This window comes from Oncorhynchus kisutch, linkage group LG14 (assembly GCF_002021735.2).
Source record: "Oncorhynchus kisutch isolate 150728-3 linkage group LG14, Okis_V2, whole genome shotgun sequence".
NCBI classification, from domain to species: Eukaryota; Metazoa; Chordata; class Actinopteri; order Salmoniformes; family Salmonidae; genus Oncorhynchus; species Oncorhynchus kisutch.
The window spans coordinates 79647291-79666327 of NC_034187.2; the positions used below are offsets into that span (position 1 = coordinate 79647291).

Consider the following 19037-nt stretch of genomic DNA (forward strand, 5'->3'; position numbering starts at 1 on the left):
TCAACATGCCGGTATTTCCTGGTTGAGGGTTGACCTGAGATTAACTGCATAAATTCTTGTTTTTGTGAGAAATATTATTGTTGAAATTTTCCAGATTGTCTGCATAATCAACTTGCATATAACTGACAGACATACATACTAGAGGTCGACCGATTATGATTTTCCAACGCCGATACCGATTTATTGGAGGACCAAAAAAGCCGCTACCGATTTAATCGGACAATTTTTATTTTATTTGTAATAATGATAATTACAGCAATACTGAATGAACACTTATTTTAATATAATACATCAATTTAGCCTCGTTTAAATAATGCAAAAACAAAGTGTTGGAGAAGAAAGTAAAAGTGCAATATGTGCTATGTAAGAAAGCTAACGTTTCAGTTCCTTGCTCAGAACATGAGAACATATGAAAGCTGGTGGTTCCTTTTAACATGAGTCTTCAATATTCCCAGGTAAGAAGTTTTAGGTTGTAGTTATTATAGGAATTATAGGACTATTTCCCTCTATACCATTTGTATTTCATTAACCTTTGACTATTAGATGTTCTTATAGGCACTTTAGTATTGCCAGTGTAACAGTATAGCTTCAGTCCCTCTCCTCGCTCCTCCCTGGGCTCGAACCAGCAACACAGCAACAACAGCCACCATCGAAGCAGCGTTACCCATGCAGAGCAAGGGGAGTAACCACCCCAATTGCTCAGAGCGAGTGAAGTTTGAAACGCGCGCTAACTAGCTAGCCACCAGCCTCATCTCGGGAGTTGATAGGCTTGAAGTCATAAACAGCGCAATGCTTAACTGCCTGAACGAGGCAGTTAACCCAGCGTTCCTAGGCCGTCATTGAAAATAAGAATGTTTTCTAACTGACTTGCGTAGTTAAATAAAAGGTATATAATTTTTTTTGGGGGGGGCAAATCGGCGCCCAAAAATACCTATTTCCGATTGTTATGAAAACTTGAAATCGGCCCTAATTAATCGGCCATTCCGATTAATCGGCCGACCTCTAATACTTACCCCATCAGACATGCCACCGGGGGTCTCTTCACAGTCCCCAAATCCAGAACGAATTCAAGGCATTACATTATTATACAAAGCCATGATCACATGAAAATCCCTTCCTTCTCAAATGACTCAAACAGCTAAATTGACTTTAAAAAAAACAACCAAATGAAACACCTCACAACACAACGCCTCTCCCCTATTTGACCTAGTTGTAATGTCTGTTAATGTTTTTAAAATTATGTAAAGTATTTTTTTGTCTAATTTATTTTTCATTATGTGGTGGACCCCAGGAAGACTTGCTGTCACCATTGCAGTCGGCTAATGTAATGGGGATCCCAAAAAAAATCTAATGTTCCTCTCTTCTGAGTCTTCACCAGTAAATTAGGCTACTCTCCCTCGTTAGCTTTCCTTCCCTTTTGCTTCCTCTCTCGTTCCCATTCTCTCTCGGTAACAGTGTTCTATTGTGTTGCTAGGGGCTGTTTATGTAGCTGTAACTCTTAACATTCCTAAATCAATGTTTGGTGTCTCAGCGGACTCTCTATATCTTTCGTGTGTGTGTGTGTGTGTGTGTGTTTGTGTCTGTGAGTTCTATTGGGTGCTTGTTACCAAGGTGACAGTGGCTCTGATGTGGATGTTGATTCTCTCTCTAGGTGTTTTCCAACAGCGATGAAGCTCCCATTAACAAGAAGCTTCCCAAGGAGCTGCTGCTCAGGTTAGTTACACACACACACACACACACCTGAGTGCTCGCCCCAGGGCTTAAAGTGTGAGGGTAACTTATTAAAAAAGGACACTGCTGGCCTCACTTAGCAGACTGTTGACCTTGACCAGACTGTTGACCTTCAGTGGTTAGTTGTGTGTGTGTGTGTGTCACCTTTGAAATGTCTACTAGCTATGCGACCTACAGAGCATCATAACGTCCTTCAGAGGCTGTATGTAACCCTACTAATCTGAGATCACTGTCTAACACACACACACACACACACACACACACTGTCATAATGGTGTATATAGGTGGGTTCTGTCTGAAGTTCACACAGCTGGAGCTGAGCACTGCGGAATTTCCCACAGAGGCTATTTATAGCACAAACAACACACACCGAGCCTTCAGAAAGTGTTCACACCCCTAGACTCAGTCCACATGTTGTTGTGTGGATTACTCCATGTGTAACTCTGTGTTGTCTGTTCACACTGCTATGCTTTATCTTGGCCAGGTCGCAGTTGTAAATGAGAACTTGTTCTCAACTAGCCTACCTGGTTAAATAAAGGTGTTCTCAACTAGCCTACCTGGTTAAATAAAGGTGTTCTCAACTAGCCTACCTGGTTAAATAAAGGTGTTCTCAACTAGCCTACCTGGTTAAATAAAGGTGTTCTCAACTAGCCTACCTGGTTAAATAAAGGTGTTCTCAACTAGCCTACCTGGTTAAATAAAGGTGTTCTCAACTAGCCTACCTGGTTAAATAAAGGTGTTCTCAACTAGCCTACCTGGTTAAATAAAGGTGTTCTCAACTAGCCTACCTGGTTAAATAAAGGTGTTCTCAACTAGCCTACCTGGTTAAATAAAGGTGTTCTCAACTAGCCTACCTGGTTAAATAAAAGGTACAAAAAAAATAAAATAGAGATGATGTGTCACTGACCTACACACAATACCCCATAATGTCCAAGTGGAATTTTGTTTGTACAAAGTTTATTTTTTTTTACAAATGAATTCATTAAAAGCTGAAATGTCTTGAGTCAATAAGTGTTGAACACCTTTTTTGTTATGGCTTTCCAAAATAAGTTAGAGTAGAAATGTGAATAATTAAATAAATTGCGTGGAATAGTGTTTAACAGGACTTCTGAATGACTACCTCATCTCTTTACCCCACACATACAATTATCTCTAAGGTCCCTCAGTCGACCAGTGAATTTCAAACACAGATTAGACCTGGGAGGTTTTCCACATTTTTACGTTTACTTTTAAATCGCTCTGGATAGGAGCGTCTGCTCAGTGATGTCAATGTTAACTGCCTTGCTCAATAGCAGAACGGCAGATTTTTTTTCAACTAGTCAGCTCGGGGATTTGAACAAGCGATCTTTTGGTTACTGGCCCAACACTCTGCACCGCTAGGTGACCTGCTATTGGCCTCATGGTGAAATCCCTTCCTCTCCGGCAACTGAGTTAGGTGTATAATGACCTCGGTGTATTGATACACCATCCAAAGTGCAATAACTTCACCAGAGTGCGATAACTCCAAAGGGATATTCAATGTCTTGTTTCTTTTCTTTTTACCCATCTACCAATAGGGGCGGCAGGGTAGCCTAGTGGTTAGAGCGTTGGACTAGTAACCGGAAGGTTGCACGTTCAAACCCCCGAGCTGACAAGGTACAAATCTGACGTTCTGCCCCTGAACAGGCAGTTAACCCCCACTGTTCCTAGGCCGTCATTGAATTTGTTCTTAACTGACTTGCCTAGTTAAATAAAAGGTCAAATAAAAAATAAAAAATAAAATATTTGCGAAGCGTTGGAAAACCTCCCTGGTCTAATCTGTGTTTGAAATTCACTGCTCGACTGAAGGACCACTACAATTATCTGAATGTGTGGGGTACAGATGAGATGAGATGGTCATTTAAAATATGAAAAGCGGTACTCGGTTGATTGTTTCCCCAAACATAACACTTTGTATTCAGGACAAAAAGTTAATCTATTTGCCACATTTTTTGTCTGTTTAACCTAAGTGTTGCAAACAGGACATGTGTTTTCGGAATATTGTCGTTCTGTACAGGATTCCTTTTAACTGTCATTTAGGATAGTATAGTGGAGTAATAACTACAATGTTGTTGATCCATCCTCACTTTTCTCCTATCACAGCCATTAAACTCTTAACTGTTTTAAAAGGGAAGGTAAAGGGGGGATTAACTAGTCAGTTGTACAACTGAATGCATTCAACTGAAATGTGTCTTCCTCATTTAACCCCAAACCCCCTCTGAATCAGAAAGGTCCGGGAGGTTGTAATCGACGTCATCAGTGCCCGGGGAGCAGCAGTTGTTGTTGTTGTTGTTTAGCTGTGTGGACCAGTATGGAGGGAATGAAGGATTCAATGTATTCACTCAACAGGAACATCCACAGCTGTAATCGTTCCCGAAGGGTGTGAATACTTATCTCCTTTACATTTCTGTATTCCATTTTCAATACATTTGCACAATTTTCTAAACCATATTTTTACTTTGTCATTATGGGATATTGTGTCTCTTTTAATACATGTTTAATTCAGGCTGTGATACAACAACATGTGGACTGTCTAGGGGTAGGAATATTTTCTGAAGGTGCTGTCTAGAACACACAAACAGGATTGTGTGTGTGTGTGTGTGTGTGTGATGGAACCAAGTATGCATGATTAAAGTGTACAATGGCCTCTGCCACACTCATCAGCCAGTCGTCAGAGACGATCGATCAACTCTTGTCTGATTGGTCAGCTGCTCCACTGATCAATGAGGTGTGTGTACATGACATGTGCTCTGTTACTTTGCCCCATCTGACCACGACCACACACACACACACACACACACACACACACACACAGCATTTGTCTCTGTCCATGAGGGACTAATGGGAAGTGCTAGTGTCCTGACTGTGGAAGGGTGTGTGTGGGGGGGGGTTATAACTACAGTCTGATAGGAACAGGAGGAACTGTCTGTGTGAGCTGACCCATTGGCTTACCCCTGTTGGCTAATAGCTACATGCTAACTCAATTGGCCTTTTGCTAAATTGACTGGCCAGTCTCTTTGTAAAACTATACGAATGCTCTTTCTCTCTCTGCAGAATCTTCTCCAACCTGGATGTGATCACATTGTGCAGGTGTGCCCAGGTGTCCAAGGTAAGGCACACCGATACAGGTATCATAACTACTCAATTTGATTTCAGTCAGTTGTCAAGGTTCCACATTGTGCTCAACCTTCCCAACTGAAATCAAATCTTATTTGTCACATGCTTTGTAAACAACAGGTGTAGACTAACTAAATGCTTACTCACGGCCCTTTCCAACAACACAGAGAGAAAAATAGAGAAAAAATATATAATTCCTGGAATAAATACACAATGAGTAATGATAACTAGGCAAAATACACGAGGTACCAGAATCGAGTCGATGTGCAGGGGTACGATGTAATTGAGGTAGATATGTACATATAGGTAGGGGTAAAGTGACTAAACAACAGGATAGATAATAGACAGTAACAGCAGTATACTGTAGGTAGGGGTAAAGGATAGATAATAGACAGTAACAGCAGTATACTGTAGGTAGGGGTAAAGGATAGATAATAGACAGTAACAGCAGTATACTGTAGGTAGGGGTAAAGGATAGATAATAGACAGTAACAGCAGTATACTGTAGGTAGGGGTAAAGGATAGATAATAGATAGTAACAGCAGTATACTGTAGGTAGGGGTAAAGGATAGATAATAGACAGTAACAGCAGTATACTGTAGGTAGGGGTAAAGGATAGATAATAGACAGTAACAGCAGTATACTGTAGGTAGGGGTAAAGGATAGATAATAGATAGTAACAGCAGTGTATGTGATGAGTCAAAAGAGTTAAATTCATATAGTGTAGGTAGCTATTTGGTGAACTAGTTAGTAGTATTATGGCGTGGGGGTTCACTAGTTAGTAGTATTATGGCTTGGGGGTTAACTAGTTAGTAGTATTATGGCTTGGGGGTTAACTAGTTAGTAGTATTATGGCTTGGGGGTTAACTAGTTAGTAGTATTATGGCTTGGGGGTTAACTAGTTAGTAGTATTATGGCTTGGGGGTTAACTAGTTAGTAGTATTATGGCATGGGGGTTAACTAGTTAGTAGTATTATGGCGTGGGGGTAGACGCTGTTCAGGCTTCTGTTGGTTCCAGGCTTGGTGCATTGGTACCGCTTGGTGCATTGGTACCGCTTGGTGCATTGGTACCGCTTGGTGCATTGGTACCGCTTGGGGCATTGGTACCGCTTGGTGCATTGGTACCGCTTGGTGCATTGGTACCGCTTGGGGCATTGGTACCGCTTGGTGCATTGGTACCGCTTGGGGCATTGGTACCGCTTGGTGCATTGGTACCGCTTGGGGCATTGGTACCGCTTGGTGCATTGGTACCGCTTGGTGCATTGGTACCGCTTGCCGTGCAGGAACAGATAGAACAGTCTGTAACTTGGGTGGCTTGAGTCTTCAACTATTTTTAAGGCCTTCCTGACACTGCTTGGTATAGAAGTCCTGGATGGCAGGGAGCTCGGCCCCCTGTGATGTACTGGGCTGTACGCACCATCCCCTGTAGCGCCTTGCAGTCAGATACCAAGCAGATGTCTGTGCCAAGTGGTGATGCAGCCAGTCCAGATGCTCTCAATGGTACAACTTTTTGAGGATCTGATGGCCCATGCCAAATCTTTTCAGCCTCCTAAGCACAGCCCTGGTGTATGACTGACCATACCTATCACTCGCTCTTCCTCTCCCTCTTCCTCTTTCCATCACTCTCTCTCTGTCTTTCTTTCTCTCTTCTCAGGCGTGGAATGTCCTGGCCTTGGATGGTAGTAACTGGCAGAAGATTGACCTGTTCAACTTCCAGACAGACATAGAGGTGAGAGGTCAGGGTGAGGGGAGTTGATCCTACATATATACACATTCATAGGTCACACCAGGCTCTCTATCACACTCTCTCTCTGTCATTCTCTTGATCTCTCTTGTCATGTTTTTTGTAAGTTGAATTGTACCATTAGACTGGTTAAAAATGATCTCTCTCTTTCTCTCTTTGCCTCTCTCTCTGTCTCTCTCTCTCTCTCTTCAGGGTAGAGTAGTGGAGAACATCTCTAAGCGATGTGGAGGCTTCCTGAGGCAGCTGAGTTTGAGGGGATGTATCAGTGTGGGAGACGCATCCATGAAGTGAGTCCTTCTCCATAGGGCCTCTTTCACTCTTAGTATAACCAATTCACTGTGATTTCATAGGGGTGTAGCGATTCACCGATGGGCTCATAGGGGTGTAGCGATTCACCGATGGGCTCATAGGGGTGTAGCGATTCACCGATGGGCTCATAGGGGTGTAGCGATTCACCGATGGGCTCATAGGGGTGTAGCGATTCACCGATGGGCTCATAGGGGTGTAGCGATTCACCGATGGGCTCATAGGGGTGTAACGATTCACCGATGGGCAGTGGTCCCCGATTTCAAATGTTTAAGTGAAACAATCTGTCTGTAAACAATTGTTGGAAAAATGACTTGTGTCATGCACAAATTAGATGTCCTAACCGACTTGCCAAAACTATAGTTTGTTAATGGTTGAAAAACGAGTTTCAATGACTCCAACCTAAATGTATGTAAACTTCCGACTTCACCTGTGCATACATGCATAACATACATACACCATAGACACACAGTACCTTCAGAAAGTATTCATACCCATTCACCTATTCCACATGTTGTTTTGTTACAGCCTTAAAAAAACACCCTTCTACACACAATGATTTTGTGTTAATTAAAAAATATATTTTTTATTTAAAATTAAATACAAAAATATCTAATTTAATTTATAGTATTCACACACCTGAGTCGATACATGTTAGAATCACTTTTGGCAGCGATTACAGCTGTGAGTCTTTCTGGGTAAGTCTCTAAGGTGAATTTGTCTCCCAGTGTATGTTGGAAAGCCTGAACCAGGTTTTCCTATGCTTAACTCTATTCTGTTTTATCCTTAAAAAACTCCCTAGTGGCTGCTGATGACAAGCATACTCATAGCATGATGCAGCCACCACCATGCGTGAAAATATGAAGAGTGGTACTCCGTGATGTGTCGTGTTTGATTTGCCCCAAACATAACACGTTGTTTTCAGGACATAGTTCATTTCTTTGTCACGTTTAACACAGAGTAAAACCACTAATAAAAGTCCACTGATGATAGTATGTATTTTCAGATGCCTCGCTAAGCAACAGCTAGCTGCTCTCTATATCACCTCAGGGTCACGCATTCTTCTCTCTTCAGTAGGCGTGAAAGAGAAACACAGACCGCACAAGTAGATGCGCAATGGATTATGGTCATTGTTGTTAATTACCAAGTTTTATGCGCTAAACTATGTATAATATTGGCCTGTTGGAAACTACAACTTCTCACAGTTCAGGCTGGATCTGATTTGTCTCTAGAGAAATTGTGCAATGTGTGCATTGAGCTCACACACACACACACACACACACACACACACACACACACACACACACACACACACACACACACACACACACACACACACACACACACACACGTCAGCTCAGACAGATCCCCACACACACACACACACACACACACACACACACACACACACACACACACACACACACACGTCAGCTCAGACAGATCCCCACACACACACACACACACACACACACACACACACACACCAGCTCAGACAGATCCACACACACACACACACCAGCTCAGACAGATCCACACACACACACACACACACACACACACACACGTCAGCTCAGACAGATCCCCCCACACACACACACACACACACACACACACACGTCAGTTCAGACAGATCCCCACACACACACACACGTCAGTTCAGACAGATCCCCACACACACACACACGTCAGTTCAGACAGATCCCCACACACACACACACGTCAGTTCAGACAGATCCCCACACACACACACACACGTCAGCTCAGACAGATCCCCACACACACACACGTCAGCTCAGACAGATCCCCACACACACACACACGTCAGTTCAGACAGATCCCCACACACACACACACACGTCAGTTCAGACAGATCCCCACACACACACACACGTCAGCTCAGACAGATCCCCACACACACACGTCAGCTCAGACAGATCCCCACACACACACACACGTCAGTTCAGACAGATCCCCACACACACACACGTCAGTTCAGACAGATCCCCACACACACACACACGTCAGCTCAGACAGATCCCCACACACACACACACACACGTCAGCTCAGACAGATCCCCACACACACACACACACACGTCAGCTCAGACAGATCCAGCTCAGGAGGCCGAGTTCATGAGTTCCATTAGCAGCAGATTTGAGTTTAGAATGGAAAATGTATGTGTTTATGCAAAAAAAATGTTAGTACATTGTATAGCATCGATTCGTTCCCCCATTCAAACCCGAATGAATCGATTCAAACTAAAACGATTCGTTCCCCCATTCAAACCAAATCGCACTGAATCGTTTCAAACTAAAAGGTATCGTTCCCCCATTCAAACCCGACTGAATCGTTTCAAACTAAAAGGTATCGTTCCCCCATTCAAACCCGACTGAATCGTTTCAAACTAAAAGGTATCGTTCCCCCATTCAAACCCGACTGAATCGTTTCAAACTAAAATGTATCGTTCCCCCCATTCAAACCGAATCGCACTGAATCGATTCAAACTAAAACGTATCGTTCCCCCATTCAAACCGAATCGCACTGAATCGATTCAAACTAAAACGTATCGTTCCCCCATTCAAACCGAATCGCACTGAATCAATTCAAACTAAAACGTATCGTTCCCCCATTCAAACCGAATCGCACTGAATCGATTCAAACTAAAACGTATCGTTCCTGTATCGGAGCCCATGTTTCTAGATAAGCATCCAATCGTCTTGAAAGCGAAAGATGCACTTCCCTCGTGATTCAGTTACCTCTCCGTGACTTTGGTGTTTGTATAACAGTGATGACTCTGTCCCCTGGCAGGACGTTTTCCCTGAACTGCCGTAGCATTGAGGTGTTGAACCTGAACGGCTGCACTAAGATCACAGACAGCACCTGTCTCAGCCTCTCCAAGTTCTGCTGCAAACTCAAACAGCTGGACCTCACCTCCTGTGTGTCTGTTACCAACCACTCCCTCAAAGCTCTCAGGTGAGTGTTCCAAACAGCACTGTATTCCCCAGGTAGTGCACTACTTCTGGCCAAGGCTCAAGGGTTGCAGGTTTATTTTAGGATCCAGAAATTACAAGGCATTTACTAGAAGGGTAAAATGGTAGTTACATAGTAATAAATGACATGTTTGTTTCTTTAGGATTCAGTACAACAAACACAATTCATTACCGGGTACAACAGATCCCCCGTGGTTACCGTATCATTACCGGGTACAACAGATCCCCCGTGGTTACCGTATCATTACCGGGTACAACGGATCCCCCGTGGTTACCGTATCATTACCGGGTACAACGGATCCCCCGTGGTTACCGTATCATTACCGGGTACAACAGATCCCCCGTGGTTACCATATCATTACAGGGTACAACAGATCCCCCGTGGTTACCGTATCATTACCGGGTACAATAGATCCCCCGTGGTTACCGTATCATTACCGGGTACAACAGATCCCCCGTGGTTACCGTATCATTACCGGGTACAACAGACCCCCCCCCCTCTCGTGGTTACCGTACAGTGGGGCAAATAAGTATTTAGTCAGCCACCAATTGTGCAAGTTCTCCCACTTAAAAAGATGAGGCCTGTAATTTTCATCATAGGTACACTTCAACTATGACAGACAAAATGAGAAAAACAAATCCAGAAAATCACATTGTAGGATTTTTTTATGAATTTATTTGCAAATTATGGTGGAAAATAAGTATTTGGGGCTGTCCCCCCCCCCCCCCCCCCCCTCGTGGTTACCGTATCATTACCGGGTACGACAGACCCCTCTCATGGTTACCATGTCATTACCGGGTACATTCTGGTGGAAACAGAAACGTAACATACAGTGGAATACTAACAGTGGAATACTAACAGTGGAATACTAACAGTGGAATACTAACAGTGGAATACTAACAGTGGAATACTAACAGTGGAATACTAACAGTGGAATACTAACAGTGGAATACTAACAGTGGAATACTAACAGTGGAATACTAACAGTGGAATACTAACAGTGGAAAACTTAGTAAGAAAACTGTGTGTCTCTGCTTAGTGATGGCTGTAGTATGTTGGAGACATTAAACCTGTCGTGGTGTGACCAAATCACCAGAGATGGCATCGAGGCTCTGACCAGGGGCTGTAACAACCTACAAGCCCTGTTCCTACGTGGCTGCACACAGGTACACACACACACACACACACGTAAACATGATTGTATTGATTGCCAGTAGTGATTGGTTTCTCTGTTGTATTCTCTACAGTTGGAGGATGGAGCACTGAAACCCCTTCAGAAACACTGTCCTGAACTAACCACTATCAACATGCAGACCTGCTCAGTAAGACAGAGATGGAGGGTGTGTGTGTGTGTGTGTGTGTGTGTGTGTGTGTGTGTAGGAGTAGGGATTGAAAGACAGAAAATGTGTGTTTATTTATAAACCAGTGACAGATGATTTTGTGTGTATTTACAGCAGATAACTGATGATGGCTTGGTCAGCCTGTGTCGGGGGTGCCACAAACTGCAGATGCTGTGTATCTCTGGCTGCAGTAACATTACAGACGCCTCTCTCACCGCTCTGGGCCTCAACTGCCCCCGACTCAAGTAAGAAATGTCCCCCTTTCTCATAAACACGATGAGGCCCCCCCTGACAACACACGATGAGGCCCCCCCTGACAACACACGATGAGGCCCCCCCTGACAACACACGATGAGGCCCCCCCTGACAACACACGATGAGGCCCCCCCTGACAACACACGATGAGGCCCCCCCTGACAACACACGATGAGGCCCCCCCTGACAACACACGATGAGGCCCCCCCTGACAACACACGATGAGGCCCCCCCTGACAACACACGATGAGGCCCCCCCTGACAACACACGATGAGGCCCCCCCTGACAACACACACGGAGGCCCCCCCTGACAACACACACAGAGGCCCCCCCTGACAACACACACGGAGGCCCCCCCTGACAACACACACGGAGGCCCCCCCTGACAACACACACGGAGGCCCCCCCTGACAACACACACGGAGGCCCCCCCTGACAACACACACGGAGGCCCCCCCTGACAACACACACGGAGGCCCCCCCTGACAACACACACGGAGGCCCCCCCTGACAACACACACGGAGGCCCCCCCTGACAACACACACGGAGGCCCCCCCTGACAACACACACGGAGGCCCCCCCTGACAACACACACGGAGGCCCCCCCTGACAACACACACGGAGGCCCCCCCTGACAACACACACGGAGGCCCCCCCTGACAACACACACGGAGGCCCCCCCTGACAACACACACGGAGGCCCCCCCTGACAACACACACGGAGGCCCCCCCTGACAACACACACGGAGGCCCCCCCTGACAACACACACGGAGGCCCCCCCTGACAACACACACGGAGGCCCCCCCTGACAACACACGGAGGCCCCCCCTGACAACACACGGAGGCCCCCCCTGACAACACACGATGAGGCCCCCCCTGACAACACACGATGAGCCCCCCCCCCCCCCCCCCCCCGACAACACACGGAGGCCCCCCCCCCGACAACACACGATGAGGCCTACTGATAAAAGACGTCATACCGTCCACATAACCAATGTGTTTGTATCAGGATCTTGGAAGCAGCACGGTGTTCACATGTTACAGACGCTGGGTTTACTGTACTGGCCCGGGTAAGTGGTTCTTTATTTCCTTCAGCGCTCTGTCTTGACTTGTTGCGTTTTTTTTGTCTTCAAATCTTTTCACATTTAAGGTCACTAATTAAAAGCTAATGTTGAACTGATGTGGGTCTGTTTCAACAGCATTGTCATGAGATGGAAAAAATGGATTTAGAAGAATGTGTTTTGGTAAGATTTCAACCGATGCAACTGTAGATTGAGGCCATCAGCATTTGATTGAGCCTGTCTGATTCTATGTACTGTATCTGGGTTTGATTTGAGCCTGTCTGATTCTATGTACTGTATCTGGGTTTGATTTGAGTCTGTCTCCTCTCACAGGTGACTGACAACACTCTAGTCCAGCTCGCTATTCACTGCCCTCGCCTGCAAGCACTGGTACGTATTGTTGTGGGTGTACATTACAGTATGCAATATAGTGTCAACCGTCTATCCTCTCTCCACCAGTCCCTCTCCCACTGTGAGCTGATAACTGACGACGGTATCAGGGCACTGAGCAGCAGTGTGTGTGGACAGGAGCGCCTCACGGTGGTGGAGTTGGATAACTGCCCTCTGATCACAGACGGGACTCTGGAGCACCTGAAAAACTGCCACCGCCTGGAGAGGATAGAACTCTACGACTGCCAGCAGGTCACCAGGGCCGGCATCAAACGCATACGGGTCAGCCATCACCATCACTACATCTCCCAAGCTGCATCACTATAGCTGTAATGTCAAAGCTCCTGCATGGCCTGGTGGGAATTGTAGTTTCCTATGGAAATAATAGAATTACCTCCACTGTTGTATTATAGACCTATTGAGTGTATTGCAGTGTTGCAGGCTGTCAAATGAAATACATGGGAGAATATACAACAGTGTGGAATATTGCTGCATTTGAAATGACGGAGCTCCTACCTCTCCCTCTAGGCCCATCTCCCAGAGATAAAGGTCCACGCCTACTTTGCCCCGGTGACGCCCCCTCCCTCGGTGCACGGCGGGGGCCGTAGGCTGTGTCGCTGCTGCGTCATCCTCTGACAGTGGAGGACCCGGGGGGGGGGGGGGGCAGCTCTGTCTACAGGGCCTACTGCTGTGACCCCCACCCCCAACAACAATAACCCAACACCACGGCGACACAACACCCTGAACCCAGACACAACACCCTGAACCCAGACACAACGACACAACACCCTGAACCCAGACACAACGACACAACACCCTGAACCCAGACACAACGACACAACACCCTGAACCCAGACACAACGACACAACACCCTGAACCCAGACACAACGACACAACACCCTGATCCCAGACACAACGACACAACACCCTGATCCCAGACACAACGACACAACACCCTGAACCCAGACACAACACCCTGAACCCAGGCACAACACCCTGAACCCAGACACAACACCCTGAACCCAGACACAACACCCTGAACCCAGACACAGCACCCTGAACCCAGACACAGCACCCTGAACCCAGACACGACGACACAACACCCTGAACCCAGACACGACGACACAACACCCTGAACCCAGACACGACGACACAACACCCTGAACCCCGCCACGACGACACAACACCCTGAACCCCACCACAACACCCTGAACCCCGCCACGACGACACAACACCCTGAACCCCGACACAACACCCTGAACCTATAACCACAAGGTCGTGTTCACTAGGCACTAAACAGGAGATTTTTGAAAATGGTTCTTCCCAAACTTTTTCCAATGATTAAACAAAATTGTTACTTTTAATGTTAAATGTTTTTCTATGGTCTGAACCCCCCCCATCACTACTGATCTCTGATCAATACCCTGGACATGGACCCCCATCGCTACTGATCTCTGATCCAAACAGACTGATTGATCACTACTGGTGTCTGATCCATACAGACTGATTGATCACTACTGGTCTCTGATCCATACAGACTGATTGATCACTACTGGTCTCTGATCCATACAGACTGATTGATCACTACTGGTCTCTGATCCATACAGACTGATTGATCACTACTGATCTCTGATCCATACAGACTGATTGATCACTACTGATCTCTGATCCATACAGACTGATTGATCACTACTGGTGTCTGATCCATACAGACTGATTGATCACTACTGGTGTCTGATCCATACAGACTGATTGATCACTACTGATAAATTATCAATTGGAGTCTTTCTGAGGTTCTTATTCAGGGGACGAGGGGTGGAGTCTTCTCTCTCTGACAGAACTCTGAGTTGACCATCACTCACCTTCCAGAGCCCAGACCCCTCCTCTCCAAAACTACCCTCACCTTCCAGACCCCTCCTCTCCAAAACTACCCTCACCTTCCCAGACCCCTCCTCTCCAAAACTACCCTCACCTTCCCAGACCCCTCCTCTCCAAAACTACCCTCACCTTCCCAGACCCCTCCTCTCCAAAACTACTCTCACCTTCCAGACCCCTCCTCTCCAAAACTACCCTCACCTTCCAGACCCCTCCTCTCCAAAACTACCCTCACCTTCCCAGACCCCTCCTCTCCAAAACTACCCTCACCTTCCCAGACCCCTCCTCTCCAAAACTACCCTCACCTTCCAGACCCCTCCTCTCCAAAACTACCCTCACCTTCCAGACCCCTCCTCTCCAAAACTACCCTCACCTTCCAGACCCCTCCTCTCCAAAACTACCCTGCCTTTCCAGACCCCTCCTCTCCAATACTACCCTGCCTTTTCCAGACCCCTCCTCTCCAAAACTACCCTGCCTTCCCAGACCCCTCCTCTCCAATACTACCCTGCCTTTCCAGACCCCTCCTCTCCAAAACGACCCTGCCTTTCCAGACCCCTCCTCTCCAATACTACCCTGCCTTTCCAGACCCCTCCTCTCCAGTACTACCCTGCCTTTCCAGACCCCTCCTCTCCAGTACTACCCTGCCTTTCCAGACCGCTCCTCTCGAATACCACCCTGCCTTTCCAGACCCCTCCTCTCCAGTACTACCCTGCCTTTCCAGACCCCTCCTCTCCAGTACTACCCTCACCTTCCAGACCCCTCCTCTCCAGTACTACCCTCACCTTCCAGACCCCTCCTCTCCAATACTTGGACTAGTGGATGAGGGGGATGATCCTAAATAGGCAGAGGACTAAACCCACAAAATGTTGGACAGTGTTATTCAGGAAGGTGGAATGGTACGGAACGTGTACATAGAAGTACGTTGTGTAGAAGAGACGTGATGAGGAGCGTTGGTAATCGTGTCTGCTCCATATGTTACATTTCTATCTGCAAGGTTTCCACAGTCTTGCCCTTCTAACCACACCCCCTGGACAACGCATCACTCTGGGTGAACTTAATCTCAACCAATCACATGCCACCTCTGTGTGATCGTGCTGCGAGTCAATCTGCTGCAACCAATCGACGCGCACAGCTCTTTGGGCGTGAAAAGGGGATTCTGGGAAATGTAGTGATTCTGGGTGTGAGCAGAGAGGATGCTGGGATAGCCCTGACTTACGGCGATGTAGGGGACACCACTAAACCCCGCCCATCCAGAGGCAAACAGGAAACCAGAAGTACAAAGCTGAACATTTTGACGTTTTTGTTGTGCACCTGAGAACCTGTCTGTTTGAGACTGTTTTTGTTTGTAAGAGTGTTTTACAATGAGGGCAACAAAAATATTACAATATGGCAACTCGCCCTCGGATTGGAGTTGGCCAGTAACAAATGACTATTTTCCCTCTTTTTCAGTGCTTATTGTTATTGTCCATGCTTATCTATCCAGAGGGAGATCAGATCTGTGCATCTCTCCTTTTGAAAATAATGAAAACAAATGGTTACTGTTGTGGACAGAAATGGGACTGTCTGTCAGAAACGAGCATCTAAGGAAATCCCTGGAACGTGTTTACTCTGGGCCTCCTGTGTGGCTGTGGAACACACAGGCTGGTTCCAAACTGACCACTAGCCCCTTGACCACTAAGCAACTCCTGACTCACCCTCATTGAAATGAAACGGAGAGGTTTAAGCCTAAGTGATGATCATGTGTCTTTAGATTTAAAAAAAATAAAAAATAAATCTGGAGCAGTGGATTCGAGCACCATGGCAGATACTTCACACAGTTCACCAGATGGAGATTGAGGTCAAGATATAGACTGCTATGTTTACTGGTACCTACCATGTAATCTCTCGTGGACAGATGTGCATAACATAACTGGTATCGTAGCATCTGTCAGCAGACTGTGGGTTGCGCCCGACTACCAATGAAATTTGTTCTGGTACGCAGGTCTTTCATCACTGGTCATTTGGACAAATCATGATTTCGCAGGTGTCTTTTGAATTTTGGAAGAGTAGGGAACATTTGGCACATACACCTCTCCTGTAACCTGCAGAGGGAAATGGAGCTCCTAGTTCTGCTTCCGTATCCTCGTTCTAGTATATATTTCTAAAATGTCTGCCCCCAGAAATTAATTAAGCATCTAACGCAATTGCACAGGATTTTTCATTCTGGGTGTCCGAGATTACCTACCATGTGCTTTCAGATGTTCCGGGGCTAAGGGAAGGGGTCAGGGCTAGGGGCCAGTCTTGGGTTTGGGACAAGGCCTGTCTGTGTTCAGTCTCAGACATACAGAGTGTGTAGTATATAATATGGGTGTTTGACTCAGATGCTTCTGGTTCTAGGTCAATAAGCTGACTGACCTCTAGGGTTGGGGTCAGTTCTTTATTAATTCAGTCTTTGAAATGGAATTGATCCCAACCCTGCTGACCTCACTATGTGGCAATGATACTAACGCCTCTCTTTGACAGCTGTTCTAGCAGGAGCTTTATGTTGAAAATGAATAAATATAACATAAATAAATCAAATAACTGATTAGTAAACGTGCTCTGACTGGCTCTACAGTGAAATTTGATAAAAAATAAATGTTCTGACTTGTGCTTACTCTGATACTCACTGTCTGTGTGTGTGTGTGTGTGTGTGTGTGTGTGTGTGTGTGTGATAGCAATGTAATCTTCATCCTGACCAGCAGATGTCGCTGAAGTGCTATATAAAATCTGAGGCACACCCAAATCTGGATCCATCATCAATATTTTATATGTTCTTCATGTTCAGGTCCTTTTACTTTGAGAAAATAGAGTGAAATACACCTATTATGATGATCCTTATCCAGGCTGCAGTAAGACTTCCAACTTTAATAGATTCCTTTTTTAAATGAGAGTATGGTTTAATATCCTTTAACAACAAGCCGGCAAAATGATCAACTGTATAATTATTACTTTAGGGATAGACCTACCACAATCTGATCAGTTCTAGGTAATAGCCATTAGCAGCAGCGATATTACTGCAGTTTTCATATTCATGTATAAGGAAAGGATGGATGGGTTGTTATTTAGCTTGGCATGGAAAATATTAAACTTTTATAAAGCCGTTCTTATTTTGGGGTGCTGTCCAAATTTTTCTGTTCATTCCTGACGTTTTCTCGTTTATGAATAAGAAACGGACTGGGGATTTTCAGTCAGGCAATATGCTGAATAGCTGTGCACAGTTCCTGGAAAAACCATGGTTGCCATGTTGGAGAAAATTACCTTTTTATGGATTCATGGGGCAGAATGTGTGTGTGTGTGTGTGTGTGGGGGGGGGGGGGGGTAGGGTTAGGGGTAGGGGTACATCCATGTGGGTGAATTTTATGGTCAGGAGATGTATTTAAAAACGTTTAACCTTTATTTTAGCAGGCATTCTCATTGAGACCAAGATCTCTTCTACAAGGGAGCCCTGCATGCACACTTTACAAATACAACACAATACAAATATACAAGATTACAAACACACTCAAGTGAAACCATCACATACCTCAGTAAAGATGGGCCCCAAATGATTCATTTGAACTGCCTGAGAGGCACCAGTAGATCTAGTTGTAGGGACATCTGTAGATTGTTCCATACAAATAAATGCAAATAAACTACCTTCAGTATGTTTTTAAGGTTTTATTTATTCAATAAAAGGTAGAAACAGAGAAGGGCTGTAAGGGGAAAGAATGACTTGGACAACTTAAATTGTCTCTGGTGCAACTCCAATCTGCACGATCGTTGCAGTGGATGTACTGTGTGTATGTGCATTTATGTGTGACTTTGGGTTTGAACACAACTCAAGTCTTTTGCTCATCACAAGCCCGCTGAGCTAAAGCCTCGGGAAATAAAACCTAAGGCTGATCTGCTGTTCAAATGTAATATGCCCTTTAGGTTTTGGAGGGAAAAAAATCATATTTAATTAGCTTACAACATATCAAAAAACAATGCCCTACTGTTCCATTGATAACGTTTTTGTTTTCATAGACATTAGGCTACAACGAACATTTACATTTTACTGAAGTCCTTGACCACTACACAATACTACACATGTAAGGTAGCTACAGCATTAGCCTGGGTAATGGACTAAAGGAGCCTAACGTAAGGTCCTTGGACGAAGGAGTATCATGTTCTGTTTACAGGATGAATTGGCTCTGGAAGT

General features: G+C 45.5%; 1 protein-coding gene across 2 annotated transcripts in view; it reads left to right on the forward strand.

Annotated features, from left to right (window-relative positions):
• LOC109879612 (F-box/LRR-repeat protein 2-like) overlaps window positions 1-17471 on the forward strand; it is a 28692-nt gene extending 11221 nt beyond the window's left edge. Inside the window, exons 2-14 of one of the 2 annotated variants that reach the window (XM_031789024.1) lie at window positions 1652-1713; window positions 4804-4858; window positions 6521-6595; window positions 6803-6897; window positions 9729-9893; window positions 10951-11077; window positions 11159-11233; window positions 11366-11496; window positions 12519-12579; window positions 12709-12753; window positions 12904-12960; window positions 13030-13242; window positions 13489-17471. In XM_031789024.1, coding sequence (XP_031644884.1) covers window positions 1652-1713; window positions 4804-4858; window positions 6521-6595; window positions 6803-6897; window positions 9729-9893; window positions 10951-11077; window positions 11159-11233; window positions 11366-11496; window positions 12519-12579; window positions 12709-12753; window positions 12904-12960; window positions 13030-13242; window positions 13489-13596 — 1269 coding nt within the window. In that variant the 3' untranslated portion in view covers window positions 13597-17471. Of the gene's footprint in view, window positions 1-1651; window positions 1714-4803; window positions 4859-6520; window positions 6596-6802; window positions 6898-9728; window positions 9894-10950; window positions 11078-11158; window positions 11234-11365; window positions 11497-12518; window positions 12580-12708; window positions 12754-12903; window positions 13243-13488 lie in introns of both variants that reach the window. The other variant, XM_031789023.1, reaches the window with a different exon arrangement.
• Window positions 17472-19037: the final 1566 nt, after the last annotated feature.